The sequence below is a fragment of the Cucumis sativus genome, chromosome 7 (genome assembly GCF_000004075.3).
Source record: "Cucumis sativus cultivar 9930 chromosome 7, Cucumber_9930_V3, whole genome shotgun sequence".
NCBI lineage: Eukaryota > Viridiplantae > Streptophyta > Magnoliopsida > Cucurbitales > Cucurbitaceae > Cucumis > Cucumis sativus.
In genome coordinates, this window is record NC_026661.2 from 20,022,842 (window position 1) to 20,047,643 (window position 24,802).

At 30.7% G+C, this 24,802-nt stretch overlaps 2 protein-coding genes and 1 long non-coding RNA gene across 4 annotated transcripts; 1 reads left to right on the top strand and 2 right to left on the bottom strand.

Moving 5' to 3' along the window:
• Positions 1-692: 692 nt before the first annotated feature.
• Positions 693-2,755, bottom strand: LOC101218121 (4-coumarate--CoA ligase 2). The gene is made up of 2 exons (XM_004135845.3): positions 1,243-2,755; positions 693-1,147 (listed from the first exon to the last, which is right to left on the bottom strand). Exons 1-2 carry the CDS (start codon positions 2,646-2,648, stop codon positions 925-927), a joined length of 1,629 nt encoding a protein of 542 aa, XP_004135893.3. The 5' UTR covers positions 2,649-2,755; the 3' UTR covers positions 693-924.
• A 7,353-nt stretch (positions 2,756-10,108) lies between these two features.
• On the top strand, positions 10,109-18,633 carry LOC105436187. 2 transcript variants are annotated; one of them, XR_970132.2, is made up of 3 exons: positions 10,109-10,188; positions 10,381-10,532; positions 18,326-18,633. It is a non-coding gene; the product is annotated as an uncharacterized LOC105436187 (long non-coding RNA). The 2 variants fall into 2 exon arrangements; XR_004218301.1 differs by lacking the exon at positions 18,326-18,633 and adding an exon at positions 17,049-17,576.
• On the bottom strand, positions 12,039-15,816 carry LOC101217884 (tyrosine-sulfated glycopeptide receptor 1). Its single transcript, XM_004135844.3, has one exon. The coding sequence runs from the start codon at positions 15,515-15,517 to the stop codon at positions 12,230-12,232; it is 3,288 nt and encodes a 1,095-aa protein (XP_004135892.1). The 5' UTR covers positions 15,518-15,816; the 3' UTR covers positions 12,039-12,229.
• Positions 18,634-24,802: the final 6,169 nt, after the last annotated feature.

The following is a 24,802-nucleotide window of genomic DNA, read 5'->3' on the forward strand; positions in this document are numbered from 1 at the left end:
ATGAGTTTACTTCCTAATTCCCCCAGATTATGTCTTCACCTTCCTTGGCGCGTCTTACCGGGGCTCCATCATGACAGCAGCCATTCCTTTTTACACGGCTGTGGAAATTGATTATAGATATAGACAAATTGAAAGTATATGAAAATAAGAACGAAGTATAAATTATTTTTACAAGAAAATATATGAAAAATAAAAAATTATCTTTTATCTGTCTAATAAAAATAAATATCTTAATTTGGATTATTTATTAACTTATTATTTTTTTAACCCTAACAAATATTATGGTTTGGGATTTCTTGCCCAAAATAAGTTTAAATAATTAGTTTGATAGAACAAATTTATTTATTTTTAAAAAATGACAAAAAAAAAAGTCCACGTATTTGTGATACCAATACACACAATACACTACCAATATATATTTACACTTTATATTCTTCTGATAAGCACTTGATATACGTTATATACACATACACATTTGATACACACTTTATATACAAAATATTAGAATTTATGATAAAGATTTTGAATTTTTGTTAAAGGTTGGTAAACTACAACACATACTATTATAATCTAAACCAAAATAATCTATAACCCAAATACAAACTATTATAATCCAACTATAATAACTCAAGGATTACAATAACTCACTTTTTGCCTCAAATGCTCGTAAAAAATTTGATAAATATAACTCATTTAGAATAATATCACATTGTTTTATTTACCAAAATGTCACATTGTTTTATTTACGAAAATGTTATTAGTTCTACAAATGATTTTAGTCAATAACTAAACACTTGGTAGTTGGTATTAAATTTAATATTCCTGAATAATACATATCAAATGTAATGGAATACAAAATTAAATTTTTGAGGTGAAAAAAATGCTAAGTTTACAAGGGTGATAATAGAGGAGCAATTTAGGGTTTTAATTGTAAGCACCGGAAGCTAATTTTGCTCTAAGTTCTTTTCTAAGGATTTTGCCGGAAGGAGCTTTTGGAATAGCATTAACGAAAAACACACGTTTTAGTCTTTTGTAAAAAACAACTTGTTTTGTTATGAATTGCTTTACTTCTTCCTCGGTTATTGCACCGCCGTTCGCCTTCACCACAAACGCCACCGGCACTTCTCCCGCCTCTACATCCGGCATACTAAAAAACAATAAGAAAAATAAAATTGGATTAGAAATGAAACTCCCACAAATATTTTTTAGCGAAAACAAAGAGCGAAATTCATTTGAACTCACCCAATAACAGCAGCATCAGATAGTTTAGGATGTGTGATAAGAAGAGCCTCTAGTTCAGCAGGAGCCACTTGAAAGGCCTTGAATTTGATAAGCTCTTTAAGTCGGTCGACGATGAAGAGCTCGTCATCGTCGTCCACGAAGCCGATGTCACCCGTGTGAAGCCATCCTTCTTTGTCAACAGTCCTCTTCGTTGACTCCAAATCATTCAAATATCCTTTCATGATTTGATCACCTCTAATACAAATTTCTCCGGAGGAATTCGCCGGCAATGAGGCGCCGGTTTCGGTGTCAACAATCTTCATCTCTGCATTGCGGACCACTGTTCCACATGCTCCTGCTTTTACTTGAAATGGTTCTTTTGCAAAAGCCAAACTCATGGATAGAACGGGACCAGCCTCGGTCATTCCATACCCCTGTCCTAGAACCGCCATCGGAAATTTCTCCCTCACGGCATCTTCCAATTCCTTCCCCAGTGGAGCTCCACCGGATTTGAGAACCCTCACGGACGACACGTCGTATTTCTCAAATTCCGGTGACTTAGCAATGGCCAAAAAGATCGGCGGCACAATTGGCATTATGGAAATTCTGTGTTTCTCAATCAATTGTAGGAGCGAAACAATGTCAAATTTCTGCATTATTAAAATCGCAGCGCCAACTCGTAGACCACACAACAAAATTGAATTGAGTGAATAGATATGAAAAAACGGCAACACAGAGAGGATGACATCATCGGCATGATAATAGAGGTTCGGATTTTCGCCGTCCATTTGTTGAGCGACACTTGTGATTAACCCTTTATGCGTCAACATCACTCCCTTCGGCAAACCGGTAGTGCCGGAGGAATACGGCAACGCCACCACGTCATTAGAGGAAAAATCCACCAACGGCGCAAGAGATTCATCAGCCCCACTCAAAACAGAAAAATGCAAACAACCCTCTACAGCAAAATCAACACAAACAACTTGAACACCGTTTTCAGCCAAATCCTTAACCCGATCGTAAAAACAAGCCATTGTCACTATCAATTTCGCATTGGCAGCTTTGGCCTGTTTAGCAATTTCCACAGCCGTGTAAAAAGGATTGGCTGCTGTCATGATGGCGCCCCGGTAAGACGCACCAAGGAAGGTGAAGACAAACTCCGGGGAATTGGGAAGTAAATTCATGACAACATCACCCTTCTTAATACCGAGGTTGTGTAAGCCAGCGGCGACTCGACGGGCTGTTAGCTGAACGTCATGGTAGGTGTAAACATCCCCGGTGGCGCCATTGATCAAACAGGGGCGTGAGGCGAACTTGGAGAGATTTTGGAAAACATAATCGTGGAGTGGGAGGTGATTGGGAATGTGAATATCGGGAAGCTTTGAACGGAAAATGAATTCATTAGTTTCGTTTGATTCAAAGGCCATTGTTGAGGTTTGAAGAAAAACAGAGTAGAAACAGAGAGAGGAGAAAAAGTAGAGATGAGTTTGGTGTGAAGATGGAAGATGGAAGATGGAAGATGGTAGATAGATAGAAAGAAGAAGGGATTTTATAGAGAAGAGAAAATGATAACAATTTTGTGTTCGGTTGGTGAGATAAGTAAATGGGGTTTTTTTAAAAAGAAAAAAATGGGTATTGTGGTCAGATGTGAGGTCTGAGAAAAAAAAAAGGGCAAAGTGGTAATCTTTTCACCAACCCCAAATAAATTTTGACTAATAAGAGGAAGGAAAGACTTTATTTGTGGCTGCACAAGTCCACTCCCTCTCATTTTATTCACCAAACTTTCTATTGGACTCGACCATATTTTCCATTTACTTTTGATCATTTTTCTAAAATTATCTTTTTATAAAGATGTTTTTAAATATAGTAAAATGGTCTATCAGATGGGAAGTAAAATTTTGTAAATAATAATTGTTGTTACAAAAATTATAAATGTTATTTTGAGTTGTTATGTATTGTATGTTTGAAAAATTACAAAATTTAAACAAACAAAGTGGAGTTTTGAAAGGTTGATGAGACACTCAAGTTTCAGCAATTGCAACGTGGTAGGTAATAGAGATATATATTTTCATATCTATACACATAAGTAAAATTTAGATTAAAACTGTTTTATCATTTATGTTGAATATGGTCGGTGGTAAGATATTATTTTAGGGCTTTATTCCGTTTTGTTTTTTAAAAATTAATTCTATTTGCTTAAATACAATGGCCAAATTCTAAAAGCAAAAGTAGTTTTTTGGAAGTTACTTTTTTTAGTTTTTTAAATCATTACTTGGATGAAAAAAGTTGAAAATTAAAATTCAATTTCATCAGTTTTTCTTCATATAAACCTACTAAAGTATGGAAGACCATAATGAAATGACAGGGGACTAGAAAACTTCCACAAATAATAGAAGAGAAGAACTGAATTATAAACCCTACATTGAGCTCCTATTTTAAAAAAGATTAATACAGTGATTTTATGTTTATTTGTTTCATTTTATTTTTTTTAGTACAAAGTGTTTAAATTGATTTTTTGTTAGTTATTTATTTATGTTATGATTTATGATTCGCAAACTACAGAAGATGGAGATAGTAATATTGTCATTAGTTTACGTCCCAACAAACACAAAAAAAGAAGAAAGAAAATTGCCAAATTATCTGTGTAATTCAAACCAAATTTAAGAAGAATATATTTTTTAAAATTATCGTAAAAATAGGGTATCTAAAAAAGATAAGACACCTCTAGAAACTATGGTAAAAAAATATGATGATTTATGCACCTAAGCTATGGTATACAACTTTACTATCTTATTTTTTACAATATTTTTTCATCTATCCGACATTATTTTTAAAAATAAAATTATTAAAAAATTCGTGCGATTCTATCCAATTTCTCCATCAATGAATTTGGAGAGTTAATTGTGAACATGGGTTAACAATAATAATAATAAGTTTTTTTTTGTTGTGTAAGGTCCAAGTATATAGGTGCTAACAAGAACACAGCTAACATGAAATACGAGTGATTTTGAGATTAGAGGTTTAATTATGTTATATCACACACTTTATGGAAGCAAAGAATGATAATAAGTTTTTTATTTTCTTTCTTTCAATTCTTTTAATATTTTTTTTTTCAAAGTTTCGACTTCTCCCTCCCCTACACGAGTAGCATGAAAATTTAGAGAAATAAACATTAATTTTAAAAAACATAAAAAAAAAAATTGTTATCAGTATATAATTTTGTAGGACAATGGATGTGGGATTGAGAGATTAGTCCTTATAAAAGAATGTCATATATAGTTGAACTAAACATACTTACTTACGTATCTTTTAAAGTTATTTAAGTTTGGATGATGATATTATCATGATAAAGAAAGAAAAAGAAAAAAGAGAAAACAATTGAAGACTTGATTACAACATAAAATATGATTCAAAGAAACGCATTATTGATAATATACAATTAATAAACAACTTTCCAGATCAAACTACCAACAAAATATCATAATATTTATGTATGAAAATAAATAGTTAACGAATAATTTTGTTATTTCATTTGGATCATTAGTTATTGTATTTTATCCAGCAAGATTCATTTTCTTTTTAAAAAACAATAATATCAAACATGATATCATATCGTTTTATAATCATAATCAAATTAATTTTACAACATGTAAATCTAATAAAATAATTCACACAATTACGTTGTATTTGAGATTTATTATCTTTAATCAATTATTGAACTTTTCTGTTATAGATGGATAAATATAGTATTGGATGGTGACTTTTTATGGGATATTAAAAAAGTTTATTTAATGAAAGAGGAGATAAAAAAGAAGTGGAAAGACTTGGGAAAATGATCTAATTAGACGGCTATTAAATAAATGATTCGTTTTTTTCTTCCTTAAAAAAGAAAGGAAATTCCGTGCAAAAGTAGAAAAAGAAATGGGCATTAAGCCTCACGTTACGTTACTCGCTTCAACCAACTACCGCCGGAAATGTCAAGGAAGTTCCATAGCTACCCAAACCAAACAATTTTCATCTTCTTTTTTCTTTCTTTTCTTTTTTTTTTTTATAAAAATAATTGAATCATAATTTGTTTATAAATGACCAATCAAGATAACAATATTTTCCTTAAGCTCAATTAAGAAAACTTCATTTACTTAATTGACACACGTTTTAAGCACTAAACTAGAGTGGCAATAACGAACAACCAAACTAAAAATCAAATATGTAATAAAAACTTGTTTTTCAATTATGAAAGTCGTATCCACTAAAATATTCAATAATTTTTTTTTCTAAAAGAATTATTATGCTTGTTTGGAATAAATAAACACATATCTAATTTTACCAAACCATGACGAAATACAAATGTTTGAGTTAATATTAATTTCATAACACAAAACAAATTAAAGTTTAATAAAAGAATTGATTAATAACGTGTTTTTTATGTTTTAATAACATGGTGCGGTGGTTTATTAGATGGATGGGTGGGTCATGGTCAACAAGAATCTATATGTTCATACAAAACAACTTAGTTCATTGGCTCTTTTAAGTATGGTAGAAAATAAGTTATTTTAATAATTTATGTTGAATATTAGTCCAACTTTGAAACGCTATCATTCAAACTTTTGGTGCTCCTCTACTATATTTTGTACTTGTGCTTCTCCAACTGCCAAGAGGTTCGTTTTACACTTTAACTTTTCTTTGGTGTGCTGTCTTTGGTTTTGATTCTATATTTAATTGTTCCTTTACATATTCTAATACAATCCATTTAGCCTTTTTTAAAAAAAAGACTGAATTTTTTCATGTTTATTGACGTGGTTATTCTTGTTTAAATGAGTTAATGTTATACTAGTACATAGTGTCGTGTTATGTACATATATAGATGTGAATCTAAGTTAAGTATTTGATAAGTGTAAATTAAACGTTCGCTAATTTTCTTATGTTTAGATGATGATGTTAATTAAATGATGAATATATGTCGAGGTTAGTTAATTAGATGAAGAAGAATAGTTAGTTTGATCTAATGATTACTCTTTCATGAATAATGTTTTGATCAGTACACTGTGTTTTTCTCGTTGTTCGGGGATTTCTTACTCTCGTGCTAGCATATGGATCACTTTTGAGAGTCTTCTTGTATAACAATATTTTTACAGAACAATAATTCTATATTATCGTTTATTTATAAGAATGCTTCCCTATCCCTTTTTAAGGAGAAAAAAACTCTAGTAGTCTTTCTCTAAAAAACGAGAAGTAGACAAACAAAATAAATAAAATAAAATAATATAAAAATACTTGTTTTTGTTTCTTTGTATGTGTGGATGTGAATATTGTCATAATTTTATAGTAATTTCAATAAAATGTTTATATTGATAAATATATTTTTTAAGAAGAATAAAAACAAAAGATCATTTATAATTTTCAAACAAGTTAACATATCTATTATTTATATCATTCTCTTATATTAGTATCCATTTATATTCATATGCTTTTGTTGATTTATTTAAGGTAAAATAAAAATATTGATTGAAATATTATATATATATATTGATTGATTGAGGGTATAGACGTACAAAAAAATAACAGAAAATACATTTCTCTCCCCAGCCAAATATTTGTTCAATACTTTATTTCTTTGCAAAATACAACGATCGTTCAAAATAATAAACTGTTACACCCATTTGCTCAACCACTTCATTTTTCTTTTTCTTTATTTAAAAAATCATGCTTTCTTTTATTCTTTTATTTTTACAATAATTTAATTTTTTATCTTTTCTCTAGACACGTTTAACTTCACTTCACCAAAAAGTAAATAATAAACAAAAGAAGTCTATTGACAAAAATAATGTTATAAACTCAAAACAAAATTTAGTCGTTAAACATTTATAATAGATAACTATTTTAGAAATAATAATTAACTATCAATAAAAAAAAAGTATTTACAATAGTTTACAAAAATAACAAAAGTTAAATTTTGTGTGTTTGAGAACCAACCACTAGATCGCTTTCTCTTCTTTCGTTCTGTTATAGTATTCTTGTGTTATATTCATTGAATCCAGGAATTTCTTTCCTCTGTTTTCCTTGCCCATGAATGGAGGCATCCCTTTCTCTTTTTGCCTCTTTTTCCTTTTGAGAAAGTACTATCTCTTACTCATCAATCCACATCACGACCAACGGGTAGGGTTTTTACGCCACTAAGCCACTATTTTGGAGAGGAGAGGATTGGTGTGCCCATCCATTTACTGATAATAGACTTTTACATAGTTTGTTATATTTATAATTTCTTTTGTATTTTTAATTTTATGGTTGTATTTGTAATTTTTTTTAATGAAAATTTGTTTATAAATAGCAACGAAGAAACTGTTTACAATTTAATTGATTTTAAATCAAATACTTGAAAAATTAAATAAAACACACCGTGTTCTTAATTTTTAAATAATAAGAACCAACTAATTTTAAAACAAAATCTGAATTTAAACACAGAGCCTCATCTTTTGAATCTGTCATTTTAAAATATCGATTGATAAAAAATTTAAGTATAAGTATTCAATGGATCCTACGAGGAATCAATATTCAAAATGATGGTAGTTGAATGCAATAATAGTAATAAAATTAAAAGAGGTATGAACTATCGGACCCCAATTTTCAAGTCTGTTGAGATTTGTTAACAAAGTCTGTCAACTACTTATAATATATTCAACAATCTTGACTAAGTGAAAAGGGTAGAGAAAAAGAAAAACCTTATAAATTAATAAATATTCCACCAATTAATTTTAAGGTAGTTCAGTATATAAATAGAAGTAATAAGTCTCAATCATGTTTTAAAGATTAAATCAAGTTTTGAAAAATATAGAACAAATTTTTCTGTTTGAAATTTCACTGCTGTAATATTTAATAAAAGTTAGGATCAGTCAAAACAAACATAATCATAACAAAAAAAATGATTACCAAACGAGATTTAATATATCCAACAAAATTTCGTTAATAATAGATATGGTTGATGGAGTACAACTAAAGAACTACGTCGAGAGTTCCACTATCTCTTGATGGATACGTGTTGTTGGAAGTGTGATTCCAAACATATGGTATTGGAACTATCTTTTGGTGTGAAGAGCGTTTATATGGGTAACTACTAATGCTTACTAATACATCGTTAAGAGTAACAAACTCCTAACAATATATAATACAAAGTTGTTGTAAATTAACTCCCGATGATTAACATTACCCGCTGCGACGGGGTTTTCCTCTACTAATCTCTCTATGAACTTTCCTTCATTGAGAGTTAAAACTTTGGACGTGTTTTTGACTATTTTTCAATTAATATATTTGTCGTGTATGAACGGGACGTTATATTGAACTAGTGACAAAATGACATAATATATTTAATTTTAGAGTATTTTAAGAATCATAAGAAGAAGAAAAAATATTTACACTTCGGCCTCGTAAAATATCCCTATATTTGATTTTGTGATAGAGAGTGTAAATATAGGATTGAACATCCTATAACAGAAATGTCATGCCAATAAATTGATAATATATTATAAAAATGGACATTTACAGATATAGCAAATTAGCTCAAACTATTTATAAATTAAAAAATAGTAAAATTTGTTAAACTTTTTAGAACTAACTACAACTATGGTAATACCAAAAGGGTAATTGTAATTATGGGCGGATCTTAAGGGTCACGTGCCCTCACATTCCAATTTTTGTATTTTAATATTAGTTTTGAGGTGTCAAATTACAATATATCTTGAAATCCCAAGGTCTTGAGTTAAAAATTAATTGATGGTTATTTTAGAAATATTAGTTAAGGATATAACATCATTTAAAAATAATTGCAAATATATCAAAATTATTTCTGATAGACTTATATTTGCAACATGGTCTATCGGTAATAAACTTCTCATTTATGTTATATTTGTAAATTTTTTTAAAATGTTGTTATATACTTGATTATTTTGAATTTAATTGCTCAATCACAACTATGTTGGTGCTATATACTTAATTATTTTGAATTTAATTGCTAAATTTACAACTATCTCATATCGAAAGTATCTGCACAACCCAAGCAAGCAGAAACACAATTATTTTGACCCAAGCCCGCACATCCTATTAGCTGACAAGTAGCTGTTTTCGATTTCTTCTATCTTATTTCTTTGATGGATCTTCTTCCCTAACCCACATTATTACACGAATATTCTTCTCCTCCTTCAAATCTTCTCCCTATTCTTCTTCTTATTCTTTAAGTCTGTTACTGTCTATTAATGGTAGACAATAATAAACCTGTTGATCTTAGAAAAATGTAAAAGACACCACAATTTACGATCTATTTATATATTTGTTTTGCTAGTTAAAAAATATTAGTTAGGATGGTAATGATAGACAATGGAGGGCCTAGTGACAAACTAGGGGAGTTGGTGGTAGTTTTGTTGCTACCTCCAAAATAGTAATTGGAATGAAAATCAATGACTATCCACAACTTGAATATGAAATGGGGTAATTTGGGTATTTTCAAAGAAAAGATTTAAAATTTCCCTTGTGTGGGTAAAATAGTTAGAAAATCGTAAAAAAATAGATGACAAAATATTTATACCTCATACAAAAATCTAATAAATTTGGTCGTTTTTCAATTTTTGAAAAAACCCGTAAATAGTTTGATATTTTCACTGTGTGAGAAATTTTCAGAAAAAAAAGAAAAAGAAAAAATGAGAATTGCGTAAGAACATCCTAATCTTATGTCATAATCGGCCCATTCAGTATTGGGCTCTTTGGGCCCAATTGTACCAACGACCCAAAACGTCGAATAGCCCGAGCCACGGAGTCACGTACAAAAGCATGAGATAATTATGGAATTTAATAAAGTAATAGGGGTTACATGGTAATAAAACTAAAATAGGAGGGCCATCTTAAAACTTCCGTGTCCATAATTTCAGTTTCCCTCCTCGGCTCCTTTTCACTCTACAGTCTGATCTTTCTCGTCTGAAGGTATCGTTCCATAGCCATACACTGAACTCAGGAGGATTCAATCCATCCCTTCTTCACTTCACATTCACTCTTAATCTCTTCCTAGCTTCTAATTGCATTTCAATTTTTCTTGATATTTTATGTGAATTTCATGTTTTCATTTCTCATAATTACTCTCTACTTCCTTTTCTACAAATTTCAATCTCCAAACAGCAGCCGTGCACTAAAAGCTATGAAGCTCGATAAATTATGCTTAGGATTTTCAAGATATCAAATGCAATGGAGAAGTGGAGATTAGGTAATGCTGAAATTTCATGAATGAGAGAACTCGTTATGCCGATTGAGCGTGGAAGTTGTCTTGGCAGGTACGCTAAACATTGCATTCCAGATTTAGTTTATTTTATAATCCCTGATCATTAGATTTCCGAATTCTTCTCACGGATTGATGAAACAAGTAGTGCTTCCTTAATTGATCTGTTTTACGTTTTTATGAGCATTCGTTTATTAATTGTTTGAAGTCAAATTCATTATTGTATCTGAATATAGTTAGTTAGCGAAATGGACATTCAGGAGAGTCGATGTCAATTGGACGGTTGGACCATCACTCTTAGGATTTGTAGGAGTTGCGTCATTTGGACGTAATTTTATGATAAAGACTTTGAAAAAAGAAGTGGCTGTTTTTGGACTGTATACCTTTTCTTTTAGTGGTTGTTGTCACTGCCCTGGTATACTTATTATACAGTTAAGATTAGCTGTACATTTTTGGCTCAACCTAACACTTTCTCTAATCTGTTTAGTTTCGCTATAGTCAGTGCATATAGGTTTTCGTACTGTTTTATATCCATCACTGTCAAACTTTATCTATATTGATTAAGTGAATATTTGAGCGTGATTTAGAAAGAGTTAAACTTACTTTCATTATGTTTAAAATCACTCCTCTATGTATTTCAATAATTTAAAATTAATTTAATGTTTTGTTTTGTATTTTTAAACTTAAATTTTTTTATTGAAATATAGTTGAAAGAGATTTTAAACATGACAAATGTGAGGGAAGGCATTTTTAAATCAATCTCAACCATGATTATGTTTCTATATCTTTTTAGTTTAGTAGGATTTTATTTTCTTCTCCTTAACGTCATTGTTACGACAGGGGATACTTGAGGGAGTTATTTTCTTAGGTGGAAATAAGTTTCACTGGTTTTGGTTTCTTAATGCTTGATTTGCTATCAAAGTGCTTGGATAACTAGATAGCTATGTAGTTCATGTTTTTTCTTGAGTTTTTCTTACCAAACCTATCTTTCGAAGATCCTATTCTACGTTCGTGTGCTATTGTATCGTATTGAGGCTTGTAGGATTCTATCTGGTGATGATTATTGGTATGACTATTATATTGGAGTCACCCACCATTATCAACAGTTGAACTATTACAATTCACATCAATTAAGTTGGTGAACACCGACCAATGGATGGAGTGTCCATTTATGAAAATGAAATCCGACTAGTTGGATAGTAAAAGTTGCATAAAAACTAACCTGAAACCGCACCTAAACGTTGGACCACATGAATGGTCCATTGGTCTCCGCAGACCTTCCCTTTAGAAATTGCTATTGCTACGACTGATGCATCAGTCCAATTCTGACCGACTTTCAAGCCTAGACTGCCTAGTATTGCATATCTTTGGATTTTATGAAGTCTCATCTTGAAAGTTCGTTAACAGCTGGTGTGGCCTATAAGATTTTCAGGTCATATCGTTGTGAATTTTATTCTTCTCTTATGCTTTTCAACAATAAAATATATCCTATTCTAGGATTATAATTATGCAGATATAAACCTAAGAAACATTATTCACAATTTTAAAGTAGATGCCAGGATTATGAACAAAAGAAGTAATCTTAATAAATACAAATTACAATACCACCTTTACCATTTACACCGGAGTAAAACTGTAGTTAAAAGGTTGCATTACAAAAGAAACAAAAACCTTTTCTTTTTTTTTTTTTTTCCTTTTTTTTTTCCCTTTTGTGCAAGTATGGTATCTGTCCTCATTTATAGAAGTGCAATTTCACACATCCTTACTTTGGGGAACTTTGGTCTCCCCCACATCTTTCAACCAATCCACAACTTCCTTGATGGTAGGTCTTTTAAAGGGGTTCTGACTGACACACATGCAGGCAATATCGAGAACCTGGATCATCTCTTCTTCAAAGCCCTTCCCTTTTAAAATGGGGTCAAAGACTTCATCTTGTTTGCCCTCATTTCTCAATTGTTGCACCCAGCCAACCAATTCTCGTGATGCCTTTGGCTTTGATATCTCTACAGGTCTTTTGCCAGTAAGCAACTCGAGCACGACCACACCAAAGCTGTACATATCTCCTCTCAAAGTGGCGACCCATGCTTGTCCATATTCTGGAGGAATGTAGCCTAAGGTGCCAACAAGTTCGGTTGTAACATGAGTCTGGTAAGGATTGATCAATCTAGATAGTCCAAAATCTGCTACATGAGCTTCAAATTTCTCATCGAGCAGGATGTTACTGGACTTAATATCACGGTGTACAATATGTGGCTCACATATTTGGTGCATGTAGGCCAATCCACAACTTGATCCTCGTATAATCTTCAACCGAGTTGGCCAATCAAGTTGAGATGCACCGTCAACCTTCTCATGCAACCAATAATCTAAACTTCCGTTTTCCATGTATGAATACATTAGCAGTCGACTGCCTTCATGCACACAGTAACCTTGAAGAGTAACCAGGTTCTTGTGTTTGGCTGCAGACAAAGCCTCCACTTCTGCTTTAAATTCCCTTTCCATCAGTCCCAAGTCTCCCGAGAGTTTCTTTACAGCAAGTCTCGTCCCATTTGCTAATGTTGCTTTGTAAACCAATCCAAAACCACCACAGCCAATTATGTTTTCTTGATTGAAATCATCAGTGGCCTTCAATATGTCAGAAATGGTAAGCTCCTTGATGTTGTTGGCATTATTTGGAAACAAAATGACTATGCTAGTGTTGTTGTCAGCATTGTAATTAGAACTAATAGAAATTATGTCCAAATCTATTATGTCGGTATCCCCTCTAGGATCAATCCTCCTCTTGGATAATATCCACAACGCTAGCAGGGTGATGATGAGACCAATACTTAAACAGGTACCCACGACTAATCCTATGGCAAGTTTCTTACTGGAGCTTTTATTTTGAGCGGTGGAATGAGTTATTCTGGTCTGGCTAGAGCAAGATCGCTGTACTATAGGAGGACCGCACAACCCTGAGTTTCCTTCGTAGCTAGAGCTAGGAAACGTATCGAACTGACCCCCTGATGGTATTGGTCCTTGAAGTTCGTTAAAGGCTACGCTAAACCAAGACAAGAAGTGGAGGCCTTTGAGGGAATGGGGGATTTCACCAGTTAGGTGGTTATGAGAGAGGTCTAATCGCTCCAAGTTGCTGAGATTGGAAATGGTATCTGGGATGCTACCGGAGAAGCTGTTGTTGCTGAGGTCTAGTATATGTATAAACTTTAATTGCCCGATCTCCAAGGGAATAGGGCCACTTATGGTGTTGTTGCCCAGGTATATAGCTGGCGGAAGGCTGGAGAGCTGATTGTATTGCTGATTAGTAGCATTACTGGGCGCAACAAAGACAGGCAATGCAAGAAAACTCTGCTTGGCAGGATCTAAAATCTGCTGCGACATCAAAGCCTGCAGTCTGCAAAGCTGGGTGGGGAATTTTCCGGAAATTCTGTTATTAGACAAGTCAATATAAAACAGACTCGGAAAATCACCTAACCATTCAGGTATTGAACCCACAAGGCGATTAAAGGACAGGTCCAAGACCTCTAGACTCCTGAGCTTTTGTATCCATGAGGGTACTTTACCAGTTAACTGACTAGCTCCAATAGCCAAAGCCTGGATATTTTGGAATGTGTTAGCATCTACAATCATATCCTCATCCGGCAACGCTTCACCAACATAACTACCGGACATCACAAGAGTTCCAAGGTTTTTGCAACCCATCAAATTCCTTAGTGCTCCACTTAAATTGGTTAGATTATTCTTGGAAACTGAAATGAAGGACAGTGATTGAAGCGCTGCAATTTCGTGAGTGATCTCTCCAGATAACTGATTACTAGCCAGTCTAACTGCCTTCAGAGATTTGCAGGAATAAAGAGTCGATGGTATATTACCTGTGAACATATTGTTGCCCAGGTCAAGTGTGGTGAGGCCAACAAGGCGAGAGAAATTAACATTAGAGAGGTCTCCTTGCAGCTTATTAACCCGCAAATTTAACAAAGTAAGATTAGTGCAATTCATCAATGATGGGGGCAGAGAGCCAGTCAGATTGTTAATGTGAAGCGATAACTGTTCCAGGTTGGAGAGCTTTCCAATATCTGTTGGAATGGGACCAATCAAAGAATTCGAGAACAATTCCAGGATTCTGAGGTTGGTGAGATTAACGATTCCATCGCCGATGTTTCCCGAGAAGTGATTAACATGTAAAGAAAGCTCCTTTAGAGTGAGAACATTGTAAAGGTCGGAGGGAATAGGACCGGTAAGACTATTGAAACCCGCTCGAAAAACCTCCAAATTGTGGCATTTCTCTAGCCCTTGAGGTATTCCACCGCCGAATCCATTATTGGAAAAGTCTAATAACCTGACGGAGCTTATGGATGTAGTATTAACACAAAAGGAGGTTGGAATGAGACCTGTAAAACTATTGTTGCGGACATTGAAACTGGTCAAACTCCCCGAAATTGCCACTTGCTGGATAAACGAAGCAGGTATTTCCCCATAGAATCGATTACTGGACAAATCCAGAGTCTCAATCAAGAGTCCGGACGATGAAGACGGCGATGGCAGTGGCGGCAACTGGCCAGTGAGAAGGTTGTAGCTCAAATTCAGTTCCTTGAGATGACTTAAGGACTTAAAGAAATCAGAAGGGAGAGAACCATAAAAACGATTGTGCGAGAGATCGAGGTGAGAGAGAAAAGTAAGGTTTGTGAGAGTTGAAGGGAATTCACCACGAAGACCTCTAGAAGGCAACAAAAGCTGAGTAACTCGGTTGTCGTCGCTATTAGCGATTGCTTCACAAATCACTCCTTCCCAGGAACAACAATCAATCGTGGAAGACCAATTGAAAGACGATGAAACAGATGAAGAATTGACAAAATACCAGAGAGAAGCCCGATCAGATGGGTTGCAAGAAGCTGAAACAGAAAAAGGAGGAATGAATTGCAAAACCAAAAGCAGGGTCAAAATCAGGAAGTTAAGAAAGTTGGAATTAATTGAGAAATTGGGTACTAAAGGTTGATGAATGAGACCACCAATCAAGGAGGTGGCCATTCTATCATCTCTCATCTGAAAAAAAAGCAAACAAAAGGCTTTACAAGAAGAAGAGCGAAAGAGCCAGATGGAAAGGAACAAGGAAGATGTTGGAAGAGGAAGAAGCTAGCTTGAATGAAGTACATAGTCGTCATAATCAGGTTTGAGGGTTACCTTGTACAAGATGGGGGAAACCATTGACCAAAAAAAAAAAAAAAGAAACAGAGAGAGAGAGAGAGGAGGAAATGGAGAAGAGAGAGAGAGGATGACGTTGACATTGGAAAGTCTAAGATATATATAAATTATAAGCAATATGGTTTTGCTCTTACTCCCCTCCCACTAGAGGAAATTCTCATTTAGCGTTTACTTTTGGAGATAGGTTGAGGTGGGAAGTGGGGGTTAATGGCCGTTGTTGGGTTTTTAAAAATTAATTTTAAAAGATAATTTGTTGCTTATCATCATTATTATTCTGACTAATTTATTTCTCTATTGGAAGACAACGTGTTGAGCAGACGCAATCGGTGGGCAGAGGACACAGTCACGGTCACCCATTTGTCTACTCCACTTGTTCTTGTTGGCCTTTCTTTATAACCTGATTTTTTTTAAAATTCAATTTCCTTCTTTAATTTTCACATTACACATACACACCCCCTTCATCCAAATTTGACCCATGAAGATGAAGCCCATTTCTTTCCAATATTACATTATCTCTCTCCTTTCGTCTTAGAGACTCATCAACTTCTTTCTCCTTTACCCCTTCACATTATACCTTACTCTTCTTTCAAATCTTATTCTTATATCCTCACTAACTTCGCACCCTTCCACTAATTTCGTAGATATTGAATTCTCGATAGGTTACTTCCGTTTTTAGACAAATTTTCATGAATTTTATTAGATCAAGGTTCCATTCTCCTTTTCTATTATACCCAGAGTATGCATTTAATTATTGACCTAAACTCATGCAATGTTTCTCGTTAGTAATGAGTAATGTTTCTCATTGAAATGTCTTAGTATATGCTATGACGTTTCAAACAACCAAATATGAAAGTTTAAAGAAGGATACATTATAAACTCTTTAATTTTTAAAGATATTTTTTACTCTTTAGTTTGAATTATTCTTTTTAGTATTTTCTTTAACTGTGGTTGTAGTTGTAATTTTGATTGTAGCTAACACATGGTTAATTAATGGCGTAAATTTTTGTGTTTGATTTTCTAACATTTATATTTTTGAGTGTATCATTGTTTGATTATAGAAGATATTTTTATTATTACTTTGATTTTAGGTTTGAAATCAATCTTTGATTATAATCAAATGCTTACATAATGTGTGAGGTTGGTCATTTATTGATGAACAGAAATTCCTAACGTTCTTCATTCAATTTTTGTTGACAAAATACCGAACTAAACACTGTTGCATATATTAGCAATGGATGGAAGTCATTTCGTCTTAATGAATTGCCATATTTGAGTAGAAGTGCTAACACAACCCTAAAAATTACCCTTCTACCTTGGAAAAAAATCCAAAAACATAAAATTTAAAGTGTATATATTTCTTCTACATCTACAGAGAACCTAAAATCAAGTTAAGCAAGTGGAGAATATATGGGCTGCCAAATTGAAATTCATCTTATTTTCCTTTTGAATTAAAAATATATATGAAGCATCATGGAGTACTAAGAGAGGGAAAGATAAAAAAGGAACTTTCCATTTTGGGATTCAAGAATTGAGAAAGGTAAGAAAAACATTGATGAAAATAGGTGTGCACTAAGTGTAGCTCTATTCCCAAGGATCCAAGGCACCGAATTTTACTTCTAGTAATGGCACCAACTAAAGCCTTTGGACTATATGTCTTCTGACAGTTCATCATATTTTGTTTCGTTTTTGTTCTCTTCCCCTTTAAAGCTACTTTCAATATTCCCCTTTTTAAAAAATAGCCTCATCACCTTTTTATTTCCTATAGTTTATGCTTGATTTCGATGGCTAGGGCTTATAATTTGAATGTTTCAATTTGCTTCGTATAGTTTGTTATATCACTTTTTGTTTTTTTGGCTTCCATTAATAATTTTCTTGTCTAATTTGTTTTAGTTCATCTCATATTGGGAAAGTAATTTTTAAATAATTAAAATTATTCTTGTTGTTTTTATAATAACTTTTGTAACATATTTTAATCATTTAAAACCAATTTGTGATAATATAAAAAAACGTAATAAAAATATAAGATAAAATATTAAGTTCTCGTTTGTTAATAACAATTTTGTAGTTGGTTTTTGATTTTTTAAAAGTAAACGTTTTTCTCTTTTCTCTGAGGACTTTCATCTTTATCAATTATAGTCCATTTTCAAAAATTTTAAATTTTTTTTTAGGTTTTTAAATTTCAACTTAATTTTTGAAAACCTTTATAAAATATAAATTATAAAACAAGAAATTTAGGAAAGAAAAAATAGTTAGACTTAATTTTTTTAATTAAAAAAAATTAAATAGTTTTGCCTAAATTAATTCTTAATATTTTGAGACAGTATTTAAAAATTATTTAAAACTGTGTTTAGGGTTTAGGGTCAATTTTAAAATCACCCAGGAAGAATTAATGTTTGTTTAACACGTAATAAAGTGTCATAATGGTAACCAGAGATTAGATTTGTAGAGATCTAACCAAACAATTGAAAAGTAAAACATTTTACATTTTTAAAAGAAAAGAAAAGGAAATTGAAATTGGCTTTCATTGTATAAGAATTAAAAGGAGAGTTTTTCATCTTAAAAAACACATAGTCAGCTCAGCATAAGTAAGCCAGATGGGTAGAAGGATTCCATCCATTAATGGGTGACACTTTCTCTTTTAATATATAGGTTCAATTAATAACCAAAAGATGTGACCCAAAAGAATAAGTCTGTTGGACTGCTGGAGGGACCCTCATGAAGTCAAATCCCCTCCCCTTTAAGCATATTGCCCTTTGCCTCTTCTCTCTACCACTCAAAACTCCACCTTTCAACTTTGGCTAATACGTATATATTACATATATAAAACTATGCCTCAAGATAGCAATCATCGCATTTATATTTCATTCATTACCCATTCCTTGTCATTTCTAAACTAAACCTCATTTAACTCATAATCCTAAAAATAAAATATACATTTCTTTATTTGTTTTCCGGTACAATTACTTGGTAAATTGTTTTGCTATAGTTATAGTCATAGTATATTTAGAAATGAATGCATTTCATTCTTACCACCAGATTAGAGAGCTAGAATGTAATAAAAAATAATAAGACTCAAAGGGGCGTTGAAATGTACGGAAATTGAGAATAAAACAAAAAGAGTGAAATCCTAAAGCGTGACAACTAAGGATGTAAGAATAACTAGAACAATCTGCAACTCGGATCACCCAACCCATTTTATATAGGTTGGGTTAGTTTAAAATGTAAATTGGGTTGAGTTAAAAATTTTGACTTTTTTTATTGGGTTGGGTCTTGGTTTGAGGTTGAAAAATTAGTTTCAACCCAACTTTTAACCTAATCTAAATTAATAATATACAATATATATATATATTTATTCAATATTTATGAATAATGTTTTGAATATCGAATTTTATGGACGTTTGAATTCTTTTATGTGTGTATTTATCGATATAAAGTACAACAGTTTTAAACTTTACAAACATTATGAATGAAAAGAAAAACAATAGACAACCCAACCCAATCCATATTTGAAGGATTGGTTAGGGAATATAATTCGAGTTATTCGGAGTTGTCAACCCAACAAACCCGAAAATATGGGTGGGGTTGAAAATTTCTCCCAACCTGTTTACATCACTAGTGAAGAAAACGATGAATAAGAGAGATGGATTGAAAGTTGTAAAAAGAACTTCGTATTATAATTTTGGATTTAGGGTTAGGGTTTTGGGTTTTGGATTATATTAAATTCTTACTCCAGTTTTTTTTCAATGTTTATAAGTTTTAAGTAATTTTTTAGAATTATTTTAAATAGTTTTATGACATTTTATACTAAAATATTATTTCTTCATTCTTAAATTAAATTTCTAATTTTAATGGTTATATAATATTTAAAACAATATATGAAAAAAACAAATACTAGGAAAACACTTTAAATATCTATTCTTAATAACTTAAAAAGTAAAAAGATCTGTCTTGAAAACCGAAAGATTAAACCCATAATTTTTTTCAAAACTTTAATACTAAAAACTAGAAAGATAATTTTTCATTTGTTAACTCACTTTAATAATTACATTGTTATTTAGATAGAATCAATTAAATTGAATCTGGTTCTAATGGTGTTAATCTTAAATGGCATAATTTTTCTAAAAAAGAAAAAAAATTAAAGTGAAAGTATATTTTCTTTTGCTTGAAATTAAATGCATTTTATTATTTATTTTTAAAAAGGAATACATTAATTAAATTTGCAATTTTTTTGTTCTTCTTCTTTAGTTTTCAAATTCCTTCATTTTTAAAATATGAAGGTCTAAATAGCCTTTTATGGGATGGAGAAGGTGTTTGGTTAAAGTGTTAATTATGTTTATTTATTTGCATGCATTTTAGTGGGAAAATTTTCTTATGGTTTTAAGGGAATGAATTCCATGGCCTACAATAAAAGGGAAAAGGATATAGTTTTAAATTGGACTTTCAATAAAGCTTGAAAAGAAAATTTTATCTTGTTGGAAATAATAACTTGGGATGGTATAAAATCTTGAAGAGAATGTCTCTATTTTATTATAGATTCTCTTGCACTTTATATAAAAAAAAAGAAGAAAAAAGTTAGAAATATAGAATTTTGAAGGAAGAAAAAGAGATACAAAATTATATTGCTATGGCATCTCGAATCTAAGTATATGACATTATAGATTATAGATAGATTAGATTGAGAATTGAATTTAGAAAATAGTAGAGAATAGATTTGATTTCAAATTGAATTTTTGTACCATCTCTCAATAAGGATGAGATGGCTTGAAGTGACTATGAGTAGAAATATTCAACTCTACATTTTACCTTCTTTAGTCTTTCTTTTCTTATCATCATTTTTGGTGTGGTGTCAACTCAAGTACACTTTAAAAGAAATGGTGTGGAATATTGACTAATGTGGTAGCTCGATGTTTTTTTAAGTGTATGTTAGACTATGAGTTAGATCAACTCAAAACTTTCAAGTTGGTTAATTTGGTTACCTAAATATCTTAAACAGGTTGATTTGAGTTGACTTACGTTATTATTGTTTTAAAATGCTTAAATTTATATACAACACAATTAATAACTAAAATTCAAAAAATTCAAATATTAAATGACAAATACCTATGATATCTATTACAAGCTTTAACAAAAGACAAGCAACACAACAATTCTAAAAAAAATATTAAACAAAAACAAATATGTTATATAGTTTAATGCGTGGATCAACTCGAAAAATTTTATCCAACTCTCAACCCCTTGTTTGAGTTAGTAGTTTGAATTGTTTGAGTTATCGATAATTTGATCTTACTTTAATTTTAATATTTAAGTGTTAAACATAAAAACTTTGAACGATAATATCATCTCAATCATTTAAAATTAGGAATTTAATTAGTTTTCCTACCTAAAATAGTTAAGAAAATTTTCTATTACAACCATGATTAAATTATCACACACCTGCTCTTCACTACAAACTATTAATATATGTATATTATATAACAGATATAAAAAAATAATTTCATATAATAACATTTTTTTTAAATTGTAAATATAATAAAATCTATCGTTAAATTTCACTTGAAAATATAGTTAATCATAGATATAATATGAAAACTAGATCTAAAAAATAAATATGTCAATACTTTGGGTTTGATTGTTTCATTTACACTTACCTTCAATCAGAAAAAACAAAAACATATGCTCATTTTGTTTTATTAAATCTTTTAGATTTTAAGTTCATATCTACTTATCATCATTTTTTTCCTAATTTCCTATTATCGTGACCTATTGAACATTTTTTTCCTTAGGTAAAAACCTCACAAGTTCCACATGAAAAAATTGTTATTAAATTCGAGAAAAAATATAAACAACTTCCTCTTGAAATATAAGATTATCATATAAAAGTTGAGATTCTTGTGTTAGTCATAACATACATTTTATAACATCATTTTTATTACCATCCTTGAAACAATTTTGTCTTGTACAGGAGAATTTGTAAAAAGAGATTTGAGCAAGTAATTAAAACTGTTTTCCCTCAAACTTTGCAATTATATAGTGTTTGATTAATATAATCCTTCCTTCATATATTTTTGCAAAGTACTTTATTTTGGCTTGACATGGCTGCATCCTCTATTGTAATTACTATTGTGATTCTAACCATAGTTGACAACTTCTTCTTTGGCATCTTATGCACTAACCGGAAATAATAATAATACATAATAATAACAACAACAAGAACAACAATAATAAAATCAAGCATCTTTTGAATCAAGTAGCAAATATTTTTGTGCATATAAAGGAAGTATAATGTTTATTTATTTTAATTTTTATTGATCGCGAATCGGTGCATTAAAAAATGAGTTGTCCAATAGTTTCCATTTATAATCTAATAATTAAATCTTTAATCATCTATTTGTGTGTCTAAAATAGGGTTTAATTTAGATGGGGAAAAACAGAAAAGTAACCCTTCCAAATTTAACTTAAGTTTATTTATTTTGAGATTTAGGTTTTAATTTATATTTTGGTTGACCTACTTTCCTACAATAATATTCTTTAGGGGAAAAGAATGACAATAATAGACACTTTAAAAAAATCAACCAAAATTATCTAAAATAATAAAATAAACAAAATATCTACCTTTCTATAAAAGTAAATTTTTTTGTATTTTAGTGGTTTTTTTAGGAAGAGTAATTGGTTTGTTTTTTTAATTTTTTTTTAAAAGAACCCCGGAATCAAACTCATAATATATTGGTTAAATTAGAGTCTTAATGTTTTTCAATTTGTGAACTTTTCCCGTTTTATTTAATTTGTGAACTTTTCTCGTTTTATAATAGTATATACGTTTGTGGGGTTGATTATTTTAGTTTGAGAAAAAATAGTAAAAAATGTAGCAAATTAAAAAAAAAATTGACGAATTTTAAATTGTAAATACTATAATAAATTGGAAAATTTTAAATCGTGTTCACTATAGCTGGAAGTGATTATTGTAGTTTGATATAATCTTCGCCCAAACTACCCCTTAAATATTTGACTTACTTTTAAAAAAAAAAATTATCAAAAAAAGTAAACTTAACATACCTATATATACCATGCAAATTTCAAAGTTTACTATCCTAATAAACACAAAATTCAAATTTATATCAAATAGAATTATTAATTATGCAAATTTCAAAGTTTACTATCCTAATAAACACAAAATTCAAAAACACAAAATTCAAATTTATATCAAATAGACTTATTAATTCAACGAAACGTCAAATTTGTTAAAAACGTATTATACACACAATTAAAAGTTCAACCATGTACGCAAACACTTATAATACATTACACTCAAAAGAACATATAATAAAACATATAGTTTATTAGACACATTTTTTTAAAAAATTTGAACTCATTAAACACCAAGCTACAAGTTGAACATTTATACCTATAACATATATTATATATATAATATTCCACATATGTCAAATAAAGAGATTTGGTTTAGGGTGATGATGTTTTGTTGGAAGATTTAGGTGTTGGTAGGGATGACAAAAAGTTTAGATTTTTAAAATATAAAGTTAATTAAACAAAGTAGACCTACTAAATTATATTATTCAATTAGGGAACCATTGTGGCCTACCTTCTACATACCTAAAATTACTCTCTTTTTTCTTTTCTTTTTTTTCTTTTTGTAATTTTACTATTTTACCCCTTCTTAGTTCTTATTATTAGTCAATATTACCCACTCATTTTTGTATTTCCAAATCAACCCCTCATTTTATCAAATTTTTTCACTTAAATCCCTCAACACAATCCCACTCCATTAGTCTCCAATGGTCGGCAAAAAGTATATTTGGTCTCTTTTCTTTTGTATTTCTTCTTTCCTTTTTCATTTCCATTCAAATCTAAACCACTCGATGTCTCATACATATGATATGGCCAACTAAGATAGACATTAATTATTTCGTTCTTTATTTTTTCTAACACAAAATTAGAAATATAATATACTTAAGATGTGGAAAAAAATAAAAAATAAAAGAAAAGGTTTGTGCTTGGTACAACCATTAAGTAATGTTTAGAGAATTAACAATACAGATAAAAATGGAAGCAGTAGAGATCAAAATCATGCAAGGGAATAAACAAAGATTTGTGATCATGATCAATACTCTTTTCTTGAAGTTGAAAAAAGAAATCTAAATACATAAAAAACTAATAATATTCTAGATTATTTCTCAATTCAAGTTTTTTTCAAGACATTGTATTAAAATTTATTTATAGATAGTTGGTGGGTCAATTATGAAACTACTGTTTTGTATACGTATATTTCAACTTTATTGTAATTGAGAATCACATTTTAGGGGTTACAAATTTGAGTATGAAGCTCCATGATGGGCCTCAACTATTATGATCAACGACTTTCAACTAAATTTGTGCAAAAAAATTATTTTCCTATTGTCACTTGTAAGAACGGTATAATTTTTTTTTTTTTTTTCATGTTGAGCATGTCAATTCAAAAACTAAATTTAATGTTTCTTAAACATGTTTAGTACAACCCCATTTACTATATTTTTTAAAAAACATTTACTTAGTTTAGAAGGATTTAAGATCAATTTAAGAATTGTGGACCATTTGGTAGGTTTAGTCTTAAAACAAACCTAATCATTTTAAAATTATTTAATGCTCAAACAAATCACAATTTTCATGTATAACATAGAAATCAATCTCGAAAGAATTACTTAAATATAAATAACAAAACAAAGGAGTAATCGTTGTTTGGTTATCTTAGATTCAAAATAGTTTATTTCAAAAGAAGTTTGTAACACTCTAATTGAGCACACTAGTCAGTAGTTACGTTCTTAATCGGTTTTAGAGTTACCAATTGATACAAAAGCCAATGTATATTGAGCAAACCATCAACTATATGAAATAAATAACTTTTCTTAAAGAATGCCACTTTAATTTTGTATCTAAACGGTAAAATTAAACAAATTCAATAAATTAAATAAAATGTGAATTAGTGTACAAGTTTCGAGAGAGGCATTAATTAAGAGAATTACACTTCCCATTAGAGAAATTGAAGGGTTTTAGTTAATCGTAAACATTATCTTCAATCGAAGAGTCATTAATTATTCATCTATATGAATTAGCAAGTGTTATATAATATATATA